This window comes from Rosa chinensis, chromosome 6, assembly GCF_002994745.2.
Source record: "Rosa chinensis cultivar Old Blush chromosome 6, RchiOBHm-V2, whole genome shotgun sequence".
Lineage (NCBI taxonomy): Eukaryota > Viridiplantae > Streptophyta > Magnoliopsida > Rosales > Rosaceae > Rosa > Rosa chinensis.
The window spans coordinates 20862948-20882158 of record NC_037093.1 but is presented as its reverse complement, the minus strand read 5'-3'; the positions used below and the strand labels follow the sequence as shown (position 1 = coordinate 20882158).

At 36.3% G+C, this 19211-nt stretch overlaps 1 protein-coding gene and 1 long non-coding RNA gene across 2 annotated transcripts; both read left to right on the top strand.

Moving 5' to 3' along the window:
• Window positions 1-6035: 6035 nt before the first annotated feature.
• LOC112171025 (U-box domain-containing protein 33) lies at window positions 6036-12937 on the top strand. The gene is made up of 5 exons (XM_040508484.1): window positions 6036-7933; window positions 10229-10804; window positions 11129-11893; window positions 12086-12410; window positions 12840-12937. Exons 1-5 carry the CDS (start codon window positions 6401-6403, stop codon window positions 12935-12937), a joined length of 3297 nt encoding a protein of 1098 aa, XP_040364418.1. The 5' UTR covers window positions 6036-6400.
• A 478-nt stretch (window positions 12938-13415) lies between these two features.
• On the top strand, window positions 13416-14029 carry LOC112168843. The gene is made up of 3 exons (XR_002924443.2): window positions 13416-13593; window positions 13722-13805; window positions 13897-14029. It is a non-coding gene; the product is annotated as an uncharacterized LOC112168843 (long non-coding RNA).
• Window positions 14030-19211: the final 5182 nt, after the last annotated feature.

Below are 19211 nucleotides of genomic sequence, written 5' to 3'. Positions count from 1 at the left end.
TGTCATTCAGTGAAAAATTACGGCTGCCCTCAAGTTTTGATTAATGAAACTAAATAATACAGGGAGAGACGTAGAGCCTGAACCCCACATTATAATAAACATCAAGAGAACATTCTGAAATAATATCAAGAGTCTCCACAAAATCTATGTATTCTAACATGCACCAATTAACAAAGAGTGCACGAATGACTACTCCATTTTCTTTGACATAGGTATGACATACCGAAAAAATAACTCTATTACGAAGAAGCTTCATTACAAATAGCACAGCTTCTGATTATGTTGTTGCACAAAAACAAATCTGACAACACTTCGTTTCATCCTGCCACTAGAAAGTTGCATCCATTTAATCAAGCAAACAGCTAGTTGCCACGCTAGGCCAGACAAGGCACATTGATTGGGCATACAGGGACCAAACTCACGTGGCCCTACCCAAAAGTAATGGGGACTTGTTGTTGGCATAGAGTCACGTCTTACTAAAAGTAAGTAACAATAAATAAATAAAACATAAAAATAAAATGGGTCAAGGGTCAAAGACCAAGCTAAAAAATCAGCAAGCCTAATCCAAGTTAGAAGACTGCAGATGTAGCACCACCACCATCTCGCAAGCACCCAAGTCGTCATACCACTATCAATAGCTCCACCACTACACCACGTGATCGCTGGTCATCCCTCCATCCCTCCATCATCCACATCCTTCCAACCAGGAGCGCCGCCCCTCCCAACCACCCCCCTTCTTCATACCAGCTCCCAACACCCCAAACCCAATCGAAAAACCTCCACTCTGATCTACACACATCAGGTTCCAATCTAGCCACCACCCACTCGTCACCACCAGATGACCACACTTCCTATCGTCTATGCTCTGATCTAGGGTGGAGCGACACTAGCACCACCCTCATTCTATCTAACTATCGTTGTCCTTCCCCAACAAAGCATGCAAGCAATCTGAATAGTGAATCCACTCCTCCCATAGGCGGAGCTAGCCTAGAGCGAGAAGAGTCAATTGATCCCTCTTATTTTTTAAAAAATCTTTAATTAGTCTTAATTATCTTTAAACCTTAATTTAAAGAAATAAAATCGACCATTCTCAATTTTTGGAAAATCCTTAATTAGTCTTAATTTTTAAAATTTAATACTAATTTATCGTAATTAGTCTTAATTATCCTTGAACTTCAATAGAATGAAATAATATTTTACACTATTAATACACCATATATATCCGATAAAAACAATATACTGTAAATAATAAGAAGCGCAGTGAATCGAAGCTTGCAACAACAATATACTGTAAATTTGGGGAAAGAAGGAGAAGGAGAGGACTTACAGTGAGTTTGATTCGCTGAAGACAGAAACTTTAGGCTCAATATGCTGTTGGGTTTGAGAGAGAGAGAGAGAGAGAGAGAGAGAGGCGGTGATAGAGTGGTTCTTGGTAGGCTTGCGAAGATGTGATTAATTACGCGAAATTGATGGTTACTCGGTTCCCTGTGCCGCTCATGTCAGTGGGGTTTTCACCGGATTGTATGACTAGGTTATAGGAACTTAGAATGGGATGATATATGCTGAGAGGAGGAATAACAAGGAAGATCTGGAGAGTGGTTCTGATGAGGAGCTTACCAAGTACGAAAGGAGGTTGAAGAAGCTGGGGTCCGGGAATGCTTTGGGTTTGGGGCGTGTGGCTGAGGAGCGAAGGAATCAGGTTTTGAAGACACAGAAGAGATCGATTGATGAGTTGAGGTGTTTTGAGTTTTGACGGCAGAGGAGGCTGGGAAGAGAGAAGCTGAGCATAACAAGACCCTATCTAGATCAAGGTAAACTCATAGAAAAGATGAGGACATAAAAGGAAAAAAAAGTAAATTTCATTTAATGAATCCTTGTTCACTCCGTGTTTTCCCAGAATCAACTTCCCAAAGCTGGTACTTGGGTGCTTCTCAATTTCAGCTTCTAGGAGAATCAATTTGGACCAAAAGCCACTTCTAGACATTTTACCAAACAGCATAGCATAAGCCCAAAAGCAGAAGCAGGTTCAAAAGCACCTCCAAAATCAATCCCAAACTAAGCCTCTATTATCCACCTTAAATATAATGCAATTTTCTTCCAAACAAGGACTTACCTTATTGAGATCTTCTTCGAATGGTTTCACCTTATTGAGATGCTCTTTGAAGTGTTTCATCTTATTGAATTACTCCTTCAACGGTTTCACCTTATTGAGATCTTTCTCAAAGAATTTTACCTAGATTCTTGACATGCCTTGTGATGACTCAAACTCTTTTAAAACATAATGCATGATTTCTGCATGTTACATCTAATAACTCGTGTTGGAGCTTTTGGTTGCATGGTAGGAAATAGATTAGATGTAGAGCATTTTACACCTATCATACATTCTAAGAAAGAGTATTAGGTTATGTTCAAATGTACTGAACTTACTTGAACATCTTTAAATTAGGTTAAACAAAATTTCATGTGTGATTGTCAGTGGTGGATTACATCTTCGGGTAAATTTCGCAAACAGTACACCAAGTAAAGGCCACTAATAATTCTTATACACAAAGTTTCAAAGCAAACATTTCGGTACACGAAATCTGAAACTCGACCCACTATCAGTACACGACGTCAATTTTTGACACCAAAATGTCCATTATGCCCTCAATTCTTTTTTTTTTTAATAAATTTTTTTTCTGTTATTTTTTTTTCCTTCGTTTTATCTCTTTCTTCTTTCTTCTTCCGGGCTCACTCCCTTGCTTCCAACGCCGCCTTCCTCACCTCGCATAACAGAAAAAAAAATGACTCGAGTCATTTATAAACGAAGGAAAAAAAATAACATAAAAAAATTATTAAAAAAAAAAAGAACTGAGGGCATAATAGATATTTTGGTGTCAAAAATTGACGTCATGTACTGATAGTGGGTCGAGTTTCAGATTTCGTGTACCGAAATGTTTGGTTTGAAACTTTGTGTGTAAGAATTATTAGTGGTCTTTACTTGGTGTACTGTTTGCGAAATTTTCCCTACATCTTCGTTAGCCAGCCTTTTTTTTTTTTTTTTTTTTCCTGCGATAGAAGAAAGAGGACACAAAAGCTTTCTAAAATCATTTTCTTAATTTTCAGCTTCTGTCTTTACTTTTGTCGATTTTTATTCCCATAACAAATCAAATCCAAACTTCTCGTGCATTCTAGTCTAGTGCATCTCTACAATTTATTTCGTAATTTTTAGATTAGTATAGCTTAGGTAATTAATGAGATTTTCTATTGCTGTTCAGTACAAACAATAGTCAATCTTGTGACTTTGTTTTAAATAATTATCTTAACTCAACCTTCTGCAGGAGACTCTTGCTTACTCTTGCTATAATCAAATCGAGGTGGAATCGGGATTTGTAACTTGAGGGGTTGAGATATGATATAAAACTTTTACCAAAAAATCCTGCAGAAAGTTTTCTTTAGACATTGAACAAGCAAGCAACTCCTTTTTATAAATTATTCTAATTGAGAGTTAATGATACTCAAAACCAAAAAGAGCTCTAACAAACGAATGAGATATTAAAGAAAATGAACGATATACTAATATCTGGGGAGATCAAAACTAATGCCATGCCTAATTCATAAGTCTCATTAAATTTTATTTTTTCCTTACATATTAATGACAGTCATTAAATAAATTCTTATTAATATTAGTAAATGCATAATGAGAGATTCGTTTTTCTTTTTGAGTAGCAGAAAGTTTTGATAGGAGTTTTTCTATTGGAACCTCCTAATTTACTCACTTGACCTCCTATGCTTTTTACACCTCCTATCAACTTTGCAAGTACTAAATTTACTCACTAAACCTCACTAAAGTTCCTCAAATAACCTCATTCATATAATTTGCAAACAAACTATTATTTTTAAAATAAAAAACTTAGTCATTTCAATGATTTAATTACTCTATAAATCATAATTACATATTCATTCCTTAATCAGATAACATAAATATCTTTTTCAATAAAAGCAAATCAAACACAAGGTATTGAGTTTCAAAAATTAATTTCTAATCAACAAGAAAATAACATGAATTATTATGCGGTTTTTTTTTTTTTTCTGTTTTAGCTGTGCAAAAAAAAAAAGATTAATAATTTTTTCTTAATGTTTATTTTATTTTCTTTATTTTTTGTATCTCATGATTAATTATTTAAATATTTATTTAGTTTTCTTAATACTAGCTCATTTTTTATTTTTTACAAATATAATGGATAGACTTAGATTTAGGTCATAATATGATTTATTTTGTTTTCCCTCACTAATATGAGTTCAATATGTTACATGATCTTTACATTTTTTTGTCACATGATCTTAATCATAGTTTTAATTCTTATTAAATATATATGAATACTTTAATGAGTATGTAGTGAAATTGGAAAATGAAAATAGATAAGGAGAATAATAAAGAATACAATCTAATGTTATTGAATTGGAAAGTCTAGAGAAAATTAATATAATATTTCTTTGGTATAATTATTGTCCTTAGTAGTCATTTGATAGTAGGTTATATATGTCATTTAATAATTCAAAATAGAGTGAGGTCAAGTGAGAAAATTTGGAGGTCCCAATAGAAATACTCTTTTGATAGGGCTGTCAATTCCGACACAACCCAATAACACGACTCGAAACCCACACGAAATAAAGCGGGTTCAACCCACACGATTAAAAAAGCGGGTCGGCCGTGGGTCAACCCGCCATGACCCATTTAATAAATGGGTCAGCCACGGGTCAACCCGCCAACACGAAGTAAACCCGTATAACCCGATTATGTAATACTTCTTTTCGAAATTTTGGATGTTTGGAGTATTTGATCATAGGATTAGACAATTTGAAATATTTTTCTTATAATTATTGGATTTAATTATTTATGAATATATATATAATTACTTATATTATTCGTCTTGTGGAGTGTTTAGTGAATCTAATATGCATTTTTAAAGTTAAATGGGTTGCATTGTTAACCCTTAAATGAGTCATTTTGTCTAACATTACACAACATATTTGTTAAATGGGTTAAGCGGGTTGGAAACGAGTAACCCGTTTAATAAATAGGTTGGGTTTGAGTTTAAATTTTTGACACGATTATTAAATAGGTTGGATTTGAGTTTGTATCTTGCGACACGAAAAATACCTTGACTCGACATGAACTCAACCCGATATGACCCATTGACAGCCCTAGGTTTTGAGTAACTAAAGGGAAATATTTAATTTTTTTATAATTCATTATTTTTTTTTTACCATATCAACAACTTGTTTTTTGTGAGTCGAACTCACGACCTCTTATTTACAAATGAGAGATCTATGTCACTAGACCAAATGGTTTTGAAAGTAATTCATAATTTTGAGTTTTCTTCTTTAATCGAATTTTTTACTTTCATAATAAAATGTATTATTTATTATTATTACTATGGGAGTGAAATTCATACCCTCCATTTTACAATCCATACTCTATGTTTATTTTTTTAATATATTAAATTTTATCTTTTTATAGTGTGAATGGTGAAACATGTGATGTTAAGATACTAAAAAGGAAAACTTGGAGTGTGAATTATAACCGGAGAATCTGAATTTTATTCCTCGTTACTATATAATACAAGAGTTTTATCGAGAAAAAAAAATCTGGGAGGGGACCAATTGCTTGAAAATCAAAAACCTAAACTTTCATATTATTTTACAAAATCCATTCGTAATTAATTGATTTGTTTAATACTTTAGGTGTGAAGAAGAGAAATTAGTTAGCTTATAATTTGAGCTATCATCTGCATCGATGTTATGTTCCATCTACCATGTCAATGATAAAATATGCTTTTGTCTTCCTTAATTTCTTGGTATCTATCGTCCTTGTCAATGGTCAAACTCGCCGACCAGCAAAGTTCACGGTTTATTTGCAGAAATTTTACCAAAAATCATTTGTTTATCTAATGTCGATAACATGATGTTTCCAGTATTTAAATCGAGAAGTCGTTAATAAAGGGCAAAAAAAAAAAAAAAAGCCAACGGAAGGTACCTATGGAAGCCAGCTATCAGTCCATTAACGTTTTCCAGCTCTTCTAGAAGCAGAGCGTGCTGATATCATAGAAGTCAGGGCAAACATGGACAATATGGAGACATGTTAAATACATCTAGGCGTGTAGCTAACAAGAGGGCGGTTTGACTTGCTATTCATTCAGCTCCACCAATCATTACTCTTAAGGGAGATCGATTCGTCCAGAAAAATTGAGCAGCCAGCCCAAAGACGTAAACCAAGGAGGGTGCTCACGATTCGTATTATCCACAGCCACAAGGATTTTGAGCAAAGCTGGTCTTGATCGATCTGCAACAATCAAGGTTGGTTAAGTTTGGATTTGAAATTACATAGCTGCAATAATTTGCTCATTTTGTTTTAATTATGGGGTCTGTGGCTCTAAATTTTGTTGGAGGAATCCCTTTTCAAGGGCTGTATGATGTTGTTAAGGTGGCCATTCATAAGAGTAGGAAGTTTAAAATCCATCTTTTAAATCTCGAATTCACGCTACGTTGTATACATTCACCGACTCTAGAAGAGATACGAAATAATTACGTTCGTTTAAATCTTCTAACCGATACAGTAATAGATCTTAAACAAAAAGTGATTGAGGGGAAAACGCGTGTGGGTGAGTTATCCGAGCTTAGCATTTGGAACATCCGCATTTGGGGCAATTGCTGCAACTGCATAGGGCCTGATTACGCAAAAGAACTTGATGAATTGGATAGGTCTCTTTGGAGCCTGTTAGAATTACTACAGTTGGAGCAAATGAGGAATATGACCGAGCTCTTATGTTTGGCAAGAGAGGCCAAAGACAGACAAGATGGTTTGGAGAAAAAACAAGGTGAAGTGTTGACGGGGGTACAGGAATTGGGGAAAAAAGTAGATGAATTATTGGCTACATTGAAGGAGCAGCAGGATGCGAGACAGAGAATTATACCGAACAGCATGCAACAAGCTCCATCATCAAGCGGAGGAGGGGCTACTAATCTTGCTCTAGGAGTAGTATTCCGAGAGTTGATTGATGCTATTGCACAAGTGAAAGTTGAGAACATGATGTTTAAACGCCTCCTCAATACATTCAAATCCACGCTATATTGCTTACAACCATTGATAGAAGAGATAGCAGAACATGGCAGGGTAGTGCATCTTCCAAAGCAAGAAGTGGAAAAGCTTACTATACAAATAGAGAATGGTGTACATTATGTTCTCAGGTCCAAGGTTCGTAAGAATGCCAACTACAAAAAGTATAAATACACCAACAAAATCCTCAGTTTGGATGAATCTCTTCAAAGGCTCTTCATTGAACTGAAAGGGCAGGTAGAAAGGAATGTGAAGGAGGCCATGGATTCTGCAAACAAAATAGAGATGGCGATCAAGAAAATTGAAGCTGAAGGTTTATGTGACGTGCAGCTGCCTGAACTTCATTCACATGCAGTTGGGTTTGATATACTCAACATGCAAGGATTAAGAGATGTGATTGAGGAGACTTTGTTGGACTCGGCAAGTGTTAGAGAGGAGACTGAAGGTTCATCTAACATGCCGCCTGAACTTCCTTCACTTGCGGATGGAGTAGATGTACTGAATATGCAGGGATCATTGGATCTTAGTACTACAAATATCCAGGTGGTGGTCACAGAAACAGAAGGAATAGGGGTTGTTGATGATTCAACAAGGAATGTACAGGAAACAGCGGATCTACTAGATGAAGAGCGTAGTGAAAGTGAACCTGCACCTCCTACTGTTGGGTTTGATGCACCGGATGTTCACGAAACAAGTGAAGAGCTGGTTACATTGGATAAGCAGAATGAATGTGGAATTGCAACAGCTGAACTTCTATCTTCATCGCCTGCAGTTGGATTGACATCGGCTTCGACAACCAATACAAAGGCGAGGCTCAAACAACATACAGTAGAGGTAATTTCAACAAAAAAAGTAAAGTGTAAATTATAAATTAGTAGTATGGATTTCATTCTTCATCGAAAAAATAAACTAAAGAAAGAAAAAAAAAAAAAAAAAAAAGACGAATTTTTCACATCTCACAAAAAACAAAATTAAGGATTACAGATTAGATGCTATTTTGTATTTTTTTATATTCTCAGTAAGTAGTATTTATCATCCTTCGATTCTCAATGAAACTACTTTCGTTTTTGAGTTTACTGAACCCCACTATACACTTATTGACACCCAATCAAAAACCTTAAACCATAAACACTTTATTGATCCTCAATAAACACTTCATTGATTCTCAAAAAATAAAAAATAAAATAAACACTTCATTGATAAACACTTTATTGATCCTCAATGAACACTTGAAGTGATAATAGGAGCTGCCCTAAATTTCACAATGAGATCTGTAGTGACCCTGTGGGGCCCCCTTTAGGAAATATCCTACCTAAAATTCAGCATAATTACCCTTAAAAATAGATTACCGGACCATTCAAATCAAACTCAACACTTCTAATAATCAAATCAAACCTCAAATCTTTCGGAGCCTACCTGCTCCCAATAATAACAATCAATTTTTAACTAAATTACATTGAGTCACAGCCTCTCAAATCTCAATAATAAACACACATATCTCAAATCAATAATCATAACTACCACCAATTCATCCTCTCTCTCCTAGTACCACAACAACAATAACGGCCACCAATCTATTTGTCTCTTTTCGTGCCTCATCTCCAACCATGGCGACCAGTTCATCCCTTCTCTACTGGTTCCACAATAACAATAAGGTCACTAGTTCATTACCTCTCTTCTGGTGCCACAATTCGAGACCACTAGTTCATCTCCTCTCTCTTAGTGTCTCGAACAACATAACACATCCAATCGAAACAATATCAAATTTAAAAACATAAAATATCTCAATCAATGGTTATAACATTCATAATTCAATAAAAATCCGAGAATTCATAAATCACAACCAAAATTTAATCCTAGCATTTATCCTTAATCACACCCAAGCTCAAATCTGAGACATTCATCAGGAATCATAATTTCAAATAAAACACAAATCTGAAGTATTAATAGAAAAATAGTAAATTAAATATGAAATCACATTCAAAGGAATCACAGACCATAATCTACACTCAAATCCGATACTCTTGTGGGAATAAATTAAAGTTTAACTAAATTCGAATTCAAACAGAAGCCCGAAACCCTAATTAAATATTTCGTCAAAAATTTTGAAAATCCGAATTCACATCGGAATTGGATCAAACTTCTAGGGTTTTGTCAACTCAATGATTCTAACAACCTAAAAAAAAAACACGATCTAACGATCAAATTAACATGACTTCACACCCGAATTTCTAAAACTTTGGAAATTCTCATCAATCCTAAAGTTCAATACTTCAACGTATACCTACCAAATTGTATCCACATACTCATAATAATAAGCTCTATCTAATGAGTGAAATTATGAAGTCAAAAGAGGCGACACGCGCCCCCACTCTGTAAGTGGTTGCGCGTGGGCCCTAAGCGCTACCACCTCAAACCACCAAATTGTGGATCGAGAACTATGCCAAAATGATCATTCACTATGCCAATAATACCTTCAAATGATAGATATCATCTGTCATTTAATATGCAAATTATCTGTAGTGTATCCAGCTGCAGTCTCTTATGGAATCAGACGACTGATTTCCTCCGTCGTCTGTCCTCATTCACACAATAGAAGTTTTGCAAGGCTCTGTCATCTGAACAACCCAACTTTGAAGGATTTGGGACTTGCTGTTGTCTGAAATTAAATAAGAACACATTTATATGTTATCTAAGGTTACCAAAATAAAGGCCTATTTAACAATCTATTGTTTGAATGCATTTTCAAAGACATTTAATTATTGATATAAGCTGAGAACAATGTTATTATGAAATCGAATTCTGTTGTGTGATAATTAAATGAACTTCACTTTTATGTTATTTGTTAGAAGTATTTCTGTTGTTTGATAATGAATTCAACTTCAGTTTTATGTTGTTACAAGTATGTAAGAACGACAGATATGTGTTCTTTTTTTTTTGTTACTGTATTTGTGGTTCAACATATCATAAACCTACATGTGTTGGATTTGAACCATATCAAACCTCATTCATTCTGAACAATCATCAAAGCCATATTATAGGACCTAAAATCAACAAATTTCTCATTGCATCAATTAACCCTAGGGAAACCCTCCATAAAACAAACTAACTGTGAATTCTCTATTACAGGCCAAAGCATCAGAGTTCTTATACAATGAGGAGTTGAGAAAAAGAAAAGAAATTGAGGACACAGTAGCAAGAGAAAGAGAAGAACTTGAAAAGATGAAGAAGCAACGAGATGAAATCATGGAAGAATTCAGGGCCGCCTTAGAACAAAGATCACAACTCACCTTAGAACAAAGATCACAACTCGCCTTAGAACAAAGATCACAACTCGAGAGCCAAATTGCAGAGTCTGATCAGCTGGTTCAGAGCTTGGAGCAGAAGATCATATCTGCTGTGGATCTCTTACAAAATTACAAAAGAGAACGGGATGAGTTGCATGTAGAACGTGACAATGCTCTTAGAGAAGCAGAGGAGCTAAGGAAAAGACAAGGAGAGGCCTCAAGCACACAGATGCCTCAGTTCTTCAATGATTTTTCATTTCCCGAGATTGAGGAAGCAACTCGACACTTTGACCCATCACTTAAGATTGGAGAAGGTGGATATGGAAGCATTTTCAAAGGTTTCCTACGTCACACTGAGGTGGCTATAAAAATGCTAAATGATCATAGTTTGCAAGGTCCCTCTGAATTCCAGCAAGAGGTAGGTTCTACTCTTTTAGCAACAGTTGATTTATACATACATTAAGAACCTCTCTGATTGCAGATATTAATATGTTATTATTACATGGTAAGCAATTTTGATTGCCTTTAGAATCATATAAATGTGATGGCTTTGAGAAGCTAAAACTTGAGCATATGAACATTTTTCAAAATGCTCCTTGCCGAGGCTGAAGCTTTCAATTTTTGGACTATTTATTTCTTGGAATATTAATACATATTTCTTCAAAAAATTTGGTGGAAGAAAACCGTTTTTGAAGTTAATCACATGTTTTCCATTTGATGACATAAGCTAATTGTATATCAGGTGGAAATATTAAGTAGGCTGAGGCATACCAATCTTGTCACCCTCATTGGTGCCTGCCCAGAAGCTTGGACTCTTATCTATGAGTATCTTGCAAATGGAAGCCTTGAAGATCGACTAAGTTGCAAGGACAATACTCCCCCATTATCATGGCAAGCTCGAATACGCATTGCTACTGAGTTGTGTTCTGTCCTAATCTTTCTCCACTCCAGTAAACCACACAGCGTAGTACATGGTGATTTGAAACCCTCCAATATTCTCCTTGATGCTAATTTTGTTTGCAAACTTAGTGACTTTGGCATCAGTCGGCTTTTGTCTCGAGGTCAAGATTCAAGCAACAACACAACACTCTGTTGCTGGACTGGTCCAAAAGGTACTATCGCTTACATGGATCCTGAGTTCCTTTCGTCGGGAGAGCTTACACCGAAGTCAGATGTGTATTCATTTGGAATTATACTCTTACAATTGTTAACCGGAAAACCAGCTTTGGGAATAACAAAGGAAGTACAGTATGCATTAGATTCTGGAAAGTTGGAAACCCTCTTGGATCCTTTAGCAGGAGACTGGCCATTTGTACAGGCTGAACAGTTGGCTCGCTTAGCATTGAGGTGTTGTGAGATGAGCCGGAAGTGCAGGGCAGACCTTGTGTCAGATGTGTGGAGGGTACTTGAACCAATGAGGGCTTCATGTGGCTCCTTATCATCATTCCGGCTGGGTACTGAAGAGCACTTCCAACCTCCCTCATACTTCATCTGTCCCATTTTCGAGGTAACTTTAGGTCTTTATTAATTTGGATCAGCACGTACATCTTCTAAGCCCTACGGAGTTTCTTAGAACATTCATGACTTTTATCTATTAGCGAGTTTATGGTGGAATTTTTCATTTAAGAGTTGTTTATGCCATGATCTACCTCTCTATCGAAATTCTTACATATTAAACCTTTCTCTTCTGAACTTGCAGGAAGTCATGCAAGATCCACATGTTGCAGCAGATGGTTTCACTTATGAAGCAGAGGCTCTGAGGGGATGGCTGGACAGTGGTCATGACACTTCACCTATGACAAATCTTAAGCTCGAACACAAGAATCTCGTCCCCAACCACGCTCTTCGCTCTGCAATTCAGGAGTGGCTGCAACAGCGCGCTTCAGAAAAGAAGGATCCGGCTCTAGGGATGGCAAAAATCCCCAGCGGGGCGAAGCTTCATTGGTTACCCGCCCCTAATGGGGGGAGGATTCGGGGACAAATGGGGAATGAGGATGGGGATCCCCAATCCCCGCTATCTAAGATTGGGGATGGGGCGGGGATGGTATTGCAATCCTCATCCCCAAATCCGCCCCAATAATATATACATATATTTCATTTATACATTTTAAAATTATATATATATATATTAATTTTTTTTTATAATATAAATCACAAATATATACATTTACTACTTTACTTTGATTGTTACACTTTTACAATATAAAAGGCACCATATAAACCCTAACTTCATAAACAACAACCATTCATATTGTCCTCTATAACCCTACTTGAATTATGATTTATAAATTTAATTATGTTTTAATTTTATTTGTTGTGGATTTTGATTTAGAAAAGGCAATATGAGAAAAAATATTTTCTTTATTAAATTCTTATTAAGGATTTGAGGCGGGTTTGGAGACTTAGTCCCCAGTGGGGATGGGGATGGGGAATCCCCAATATATTTTTATTAGGGATGGGGATGAAGAATGACCCTAGGGATGGGGATGGTATTGTGATCCCGATCCCCAACCCGCCCCATTGTCATCCCTATCCGGCTCCTCTAAAGTGAGGAAGTTGTGAATTTACGTCAATTTAATTAAATCTTAACTCTCTGTCTAATCTAAGGGTCATTACAATTGACACATTACTTTTTTATTAATTTTTGATTTTTCATCTAAACCCTAGTTAACTATGTGGTTAACTCTAGGGGAAAAAATAAAAATAAAAAATCTCGTCAAGCGTTTCTCCTCTGCATTCGAGAGTTGACGGCAAGAGGAGTGCAAACCAGGGCCGGCCTTGTCCATGGGCATCGTTGGCAACAGCCCAGGGCCCAACATAGAGGGGGCACCAGATTTTATCAATAAGATTTAATATATATATATATATATATATATAACATGTATATTTAATTATATATAATTATATATGTATAGAGTGGAAGGTGAAAAAAAAATTCAGATTTCTAGACACAGATCACGTCTTTACTTCTTCTTCTTCTTCCAATGCACAATGTTGATTATCCAAGCATCTCTTGCTCTCTCCCAAGTCCCAAACCTTGAAATCCAGCAAATTTTTTCTTTAAATTGGTTTCAATGGTTACTCAATTCTTCAGTTCATTCTCATCTATCACCCAATCTTTCTCCTTCCATGTTTATGTTATTCTACGGTGATCATACGAATTTTTCTGCTCTCCATCGATGTAGGCTGAAGTGCAAATCAAAATAGGTATTGGGTATTCTTCAATTTTGATATCCCCTGAAAATTTGGATATCAAAAGTCTTGTTACTTGTTTTTTGAGTTCTGTTGATTTCTAACTACTTGCTCATTCATTGGTTTTCAATTTTCAATATTAGGTGCAATTGGAAGTTAGAGTTGCAAGTCAATCTCGATCAGAAAAGAAAGAACAAGAAGGAATAAAGCAAATTCCAGATTTCCAGGTATTGTTCTATGTTCCAGTGTTTATCAATTATCATTCAAAGTGATTTCTAACAACCTACTCATTCATCGATTTTAAATTTTCATTATTAGGTGCAATTAGAAGTTGGATTTGCCAGTCAATCCCGATCGGAAAAGAAAAAACAAGGAAAAAAGATGATTCTAGATTTGCAGGTATTTTTGTTCTATGCTAAAGTGTTTATCATTCAAAGTTTAGTGTTTTGGCTAGCCAACTTTCAGTTTGAAGCTTCAGCAAGATATCATATTTGGCTTGGGACTACAATGCTATTTTGTGCTTCTTTTCATGTTATAAGCACCCTGTTTATTTGGGGGGTCAGCCACCATATTCAAGATAAGGTAAAATACTAGTGCTTTTTCAATTGGTTTTATTGAATATAAAATTTCATGCACATTACTGATCTTTTGGCGTAATCCATTCGATTATAGAAATGGCAGCATACTATTCGATAGCATATACTTCATAGCAGACGGCCATAAGTAAGTGCATATTCGATAATTTCAATTTTTTTCCAAGTCATTTTCTATTTGTTTGTTTAACTTTTGAATATGGTTTTTTTTTTAATTCAAGAATTCTTCGTAAGTTTTACCAAGACACACATTGCCATGTCTGTTATTTGTGTGATTGTGTCGAAGTGCTACATTATGTGTGATCTTTAGGATTAGCTAGGAGTTTTTTGTGGCAAGAAAACATTTGTACTCTTTTTTATACGGGGTTTTGGTTTTATGTCCGTTGTATAATGTTTCTTTATGTAATAAAATCGGCATGGTGATGAGTCGCCCAACTTGACTGGGTTCAAACCCATAAAAAAAAGAATTTAGAGTATGATTTTTGTAAGAATCACTACATTTCTATTTAGGCTAGTTGGACACACACAAAAAATTTCGCCCTGGGCATCAAAAAGCTTAGGACCGGCCTTGGTGCAAACCAAAACCCACCACCATGACGAACTTGCAATCGTCCCAATACTTTACTAAAATTTTGACGATATTATTTTCAACTATTTTTCTGTTTTATTAGAGCAATTAAGTAATGAAATCTGAGGGTCTTTATGAACCTTGAGGACTTCAGAATTCAAATTACCCAGATCAAATTAAAAAGCCTGATGAATCACATACACGAAATAATTAGGGTTGGCAAGCTTTCAGTTTTCCTTTTTGTGATATTAAGTTTCCTGTTAACTTTCACTCATTTTAGTGCAATTCAGACGATGCTTGGAGAAGTAAAACTAGGTGGGGTGGTGTAGGTTGGGTGGTGAGGAATCATGAAGGCCAGTTTCTTTAAGGTGGATGCATCGGTCCATGTCTAAGTGATTATGCACTCACAGTGGAAACACTGGGATTGTGTGATGGGTTGGAAGGATGTCTTCTGGGAGGATGGTAGAAGGTTGTGATGGAAACTGATGCTAAAATGTTGATTGAATATTTACAAGGCAACTGGAACCTGATGCCTCTATTGAGGATGTCCTGTTTGATATCAAAGTCTTGGTGTCACGCCCTGAATTTTGAATAAATAAATTCAAATCCGAAACGCGATAACTTAACAAGCACAAGAAAAACACATAGAAAATTTTTCATTTAAATTAAGCAACTAAACAAACTGAGCTCACAATGTCAATACCGACTTGTTCTTTAGAGTCACATATTACATTACAGATAGTTTACAAATTAAACTGAATGACAATTCAATAAGTAAACACACCCACCACAACTCACTACACAGCGGAAGATTTAAAACTAAGATTACCCTTCGACATCCACGCTACCGAACGTACCCCTCAGCTTCGATGACGATTAATCGATATTCTAACCTGCACAATAAACCCTACACCATAGAATAGTGCACCGGGTTGAACAAAACAATCCCGGTAAGCTTTTTAAGCCTGTATGAGTAAACTCAAATAAAGTGACTCACGTCACGCATGCTTATAATTTCCCAACTCATGAGAAGAATTAAAGCAACAATATTTAATTCCACAAAATAATGCTTTCACCATCTTAGTCTAACAAAACAATATGCAATTATCACAACAAAAACGTCAAGTTCAAATTAAACAATAACATGCTCAATAATTTCAACCCAACTAAAAACCCACATGCTCTGTCTCTCAATTCATTTTCCAATCGCTACAAATCACAACCCACAACTGTACCCACAATAAGAATTAAGCAAAATCAGTAACCCCTGCATAGAAACTTAGTTCAGGAGATCACATTAAACCAAACAATACAAAAGGCAGTAATCTCTGCATATAACTCAGTTCAGGAGATTACATTAAAATCAACATATAGAATGAGAAGGAAAATCAATAAGGAAGTCAAACAACTCACACTAAAATCGATGATCACCCATCAACCCCAAACACTCGAAACTCTAATTTAAAAACATGTACTCTTGAGTGCCATAACACAAAGTTATCCCCCAAGAAGTACAACTGCAGACAGACTAGAGCTCTAACTAAATCGTAACCTGTCATCTCAGCCGAGGTTCAACCTTACGATATCTTTACACCCAGGTTTACCACTGTAACCTTCGGACTTCAGACCTTTCGGCCCTAAGAACAAACCCAGGTTTACTACTGTAACATTCAGACTTCGGACCACCTAGCCCTCAGAATAATACCCAGGTTTACCACTGTAACCTTCGGACTTCGGACCATTCGGCCCTCAGAACAAACCCATGTTTACCACTGAAACCTTCCGACTCACAATTGTCACATCACAACTCCAAATCACACTTTCAACAATATAAATCATCAAAAGTCTACATATCACAATGCCACACCATCCAGATATATATATTCCACGTAATTATATATATACGTAGTCATTCACACAGGAATGACTACTAATACTAACTATAGTTTTATAATTTATACTTCTCGAAAATCATTTTATATCAAAACATTGTTTTCACTTACCCATGAACCGTTGTCGATCAAGTTCATATATTTAAAAAAAAAAAAATTTATTTTGATAAATATGATTTTGCATACTAACAATTAAATCTACTAAATTAAAAATAACTAATTTATCGACCGAAACACTGTGAGATTTACTCACCTCCAAATCCTGCTGCATCTTCACACAAACCAAGACAAGCACAAAATCATCCATACTCCGCTCACACAATTTCGTCAATCACCTAATCACATCAAGGTCACATTCAATACAACACAAATCACACAATTCACAAAACACAATTATACGACGATCCAACAGTTGGATCGTCATCCGAGACCATCCAAAATCTTCGGAACACTTCTACGATCAATAAATCAAAATTACAAGTCGATCGGACGGCCAAATCCTCACGGATCGATAACCGAAACTATCGAAATCACAAAAACCCTAATATGCTCATACGATCTCCAAAAATTACGTATTGTATATCGAAATACTCGTATCGATGAGTAGATCAAAATCAGGAATAGAAACCATCCCTGAGATGGCCGGAAAACACCACCACAGTGGCGGCACCGCCACTGGCCCAAAGTTGGAATTTGGGAAAACTTCCAACATGAAAGTTCTTCATCTCAACTCCAATTGAAACATTCATAACCAGCACAAAGTCTGAATCGAAGCCATATGGCCTGAATTTACCTTGCAATCTCTAAAATTCGATGAACCCTAAAATCACAATCTTCAAAATTCAACCTCCACACTTTGAATCGTTGCAAGCTGTAAGACCTCGGAAATTTGTTATTAATTCCTAAATGTTTCTTGGGATTAATAAAGTGTTCGTTTGTTCTATTTCGTGGTTCGAGGGTGGAGTGGAATTATTTTCGGACGAATAATTATTCGAAGTGCACGTTTTAGGGGGTTACGAAGTTTGACTTTTTATACGTTTAGATTCTGTGAGAACTTCCTTCACTAAAGTTCTAGAGCGTGTCGATACGAGTTCGTGGACATGCAGAACACAGAAATCGGAGTTTGTATGAAGAAGTTATGGCCGTCGGAAAAAGTTTCCATTTTGGTATATATGGGATTTTTCCGAAAATTATCAGAAAAATCAGAGTTTCCATTTTGGGAAACTTTTCCCTCTCTTCGGTCCCAACCTCCGTTTCGCCCTCTCCCCTTCGCCGGCTTCGTTCTCCCTCCTCCGGCCACCTTTTGCTTCAATTCCAAAGGGAATCCTGCTCTCCTCAGTCCCCTCTACACGTCTGTGGTGGTGATTAGTCATGGGAAGCACTGTGCACGACGCTACAAGGCCGAGAAGCAGCACGGTGGAGCTGCAGATTGCCCAGATTGGAGATCACGTTTCCGACCACCATAGCCGGTGATCCTTGGGGGCTTTTGAAGCCCAGATGACGTAGATACTCTCCACAAAACGACTTGCAATGATTCAAAGTGTAGAGGTTGAATTTTGAAGATTGTGATTCTAGGGTGCATCGAGTTTCAAAGATTGCGAGGTAAATTCCAGCCATATGGCTTCGATTTAGACTTTGTGCTAGTTATGAAAGTTTCAATTGGAGTTGAGATGAAGAACTTTGGTGTTGGAAGTTTTGCCAAATTTTGACTTTGGGCCAGTGGCGGTGCCGCCACTGTGGTGGTTTTTTCTGGTGGTTTCTGGCCACCTCAGGGACAGTTTCTATTCCTGATTTCGATCTACTCGTCGATACGAGCATTTCGATATGTAGTTTGTAATTTTTGGAGATTGTATGAGCATGTTAGGCTTTTAGGGTTTTCGATTCGTTTTGATTTTCGATCTGTGAGGATTCGGCCGTTCAATCGACTTGTAGTTTTGATTTATTGATCGTAGAAGTGTTCCGAAGACGTTGGATGGTCTTGGATGAGGATCCGACTGTTGGATCATCGTATAATTGTGTTTTGTGAATTGTGTGCTTTGTGTTGTATTGAGTGTGACCTTGATGTGATTAGGTGATTGACGGAATTGTGTGAGCGGAGTATGGATGATTTTGTGCTTGTCTTGGTTTTGTGTGAATACGCAGCAGGATTTGGAGGTGAGTAAATCTCACGGTGTTTCGGTTGATAAAGTAGTTATGTTTTAATTTAGTATATTTAATTGTTAGCATGAAAAATCGTATTTATCGAAATAAATTATTTGTTTTAAAATATATGAACTTGATCGACAACGGTTCATGGGTAGGTTAAAACAATGTTTTGAGATAAAATGATTTTCGAGAGGAATAATTTATAAAACTATACTTTGTATTAATGGTCATTCCTGCGTGAATGATTACATATATATATATATATATTTACGTGGAATATATATCTGGATGGTGTGGCGTTGTGATATGTGGAATTTTGATGACTTATATTGTTGAAAGAGTGATTTGGAGTTATGATGTGACATTTGTGAGTCGTGTGGGATTTCTTTAAAGGTCTGAAGTTTGAAGGTTACAGTGGTAACCTGGATTTCTATT

Bases quoted from the DNA above. Each gene is read 5' to 3' on its own strand.
- LOC112171025 (XM_040508484.1), top strand. From the start codon at position 6,401: ATGGGGTCTGTGGCTCTAAATTTTGTTGGAGGAATCCCTTTTCAAGGG. The intron at 10,805-11,128 runs GTAGGTTCTACT...ATTGTATATCAG, and splicing joins CCTCTGAATTCCAGCAAGAG to GTGGAAATATTAAGTAGGCT. The intron at 11,894-12,085 runs GTAACTTTAGGT...CTGAACTTGCAG, and splicing joins TCATCTGTCCCATTTTCGAG to GAAGTCATGCAAGATCCACA.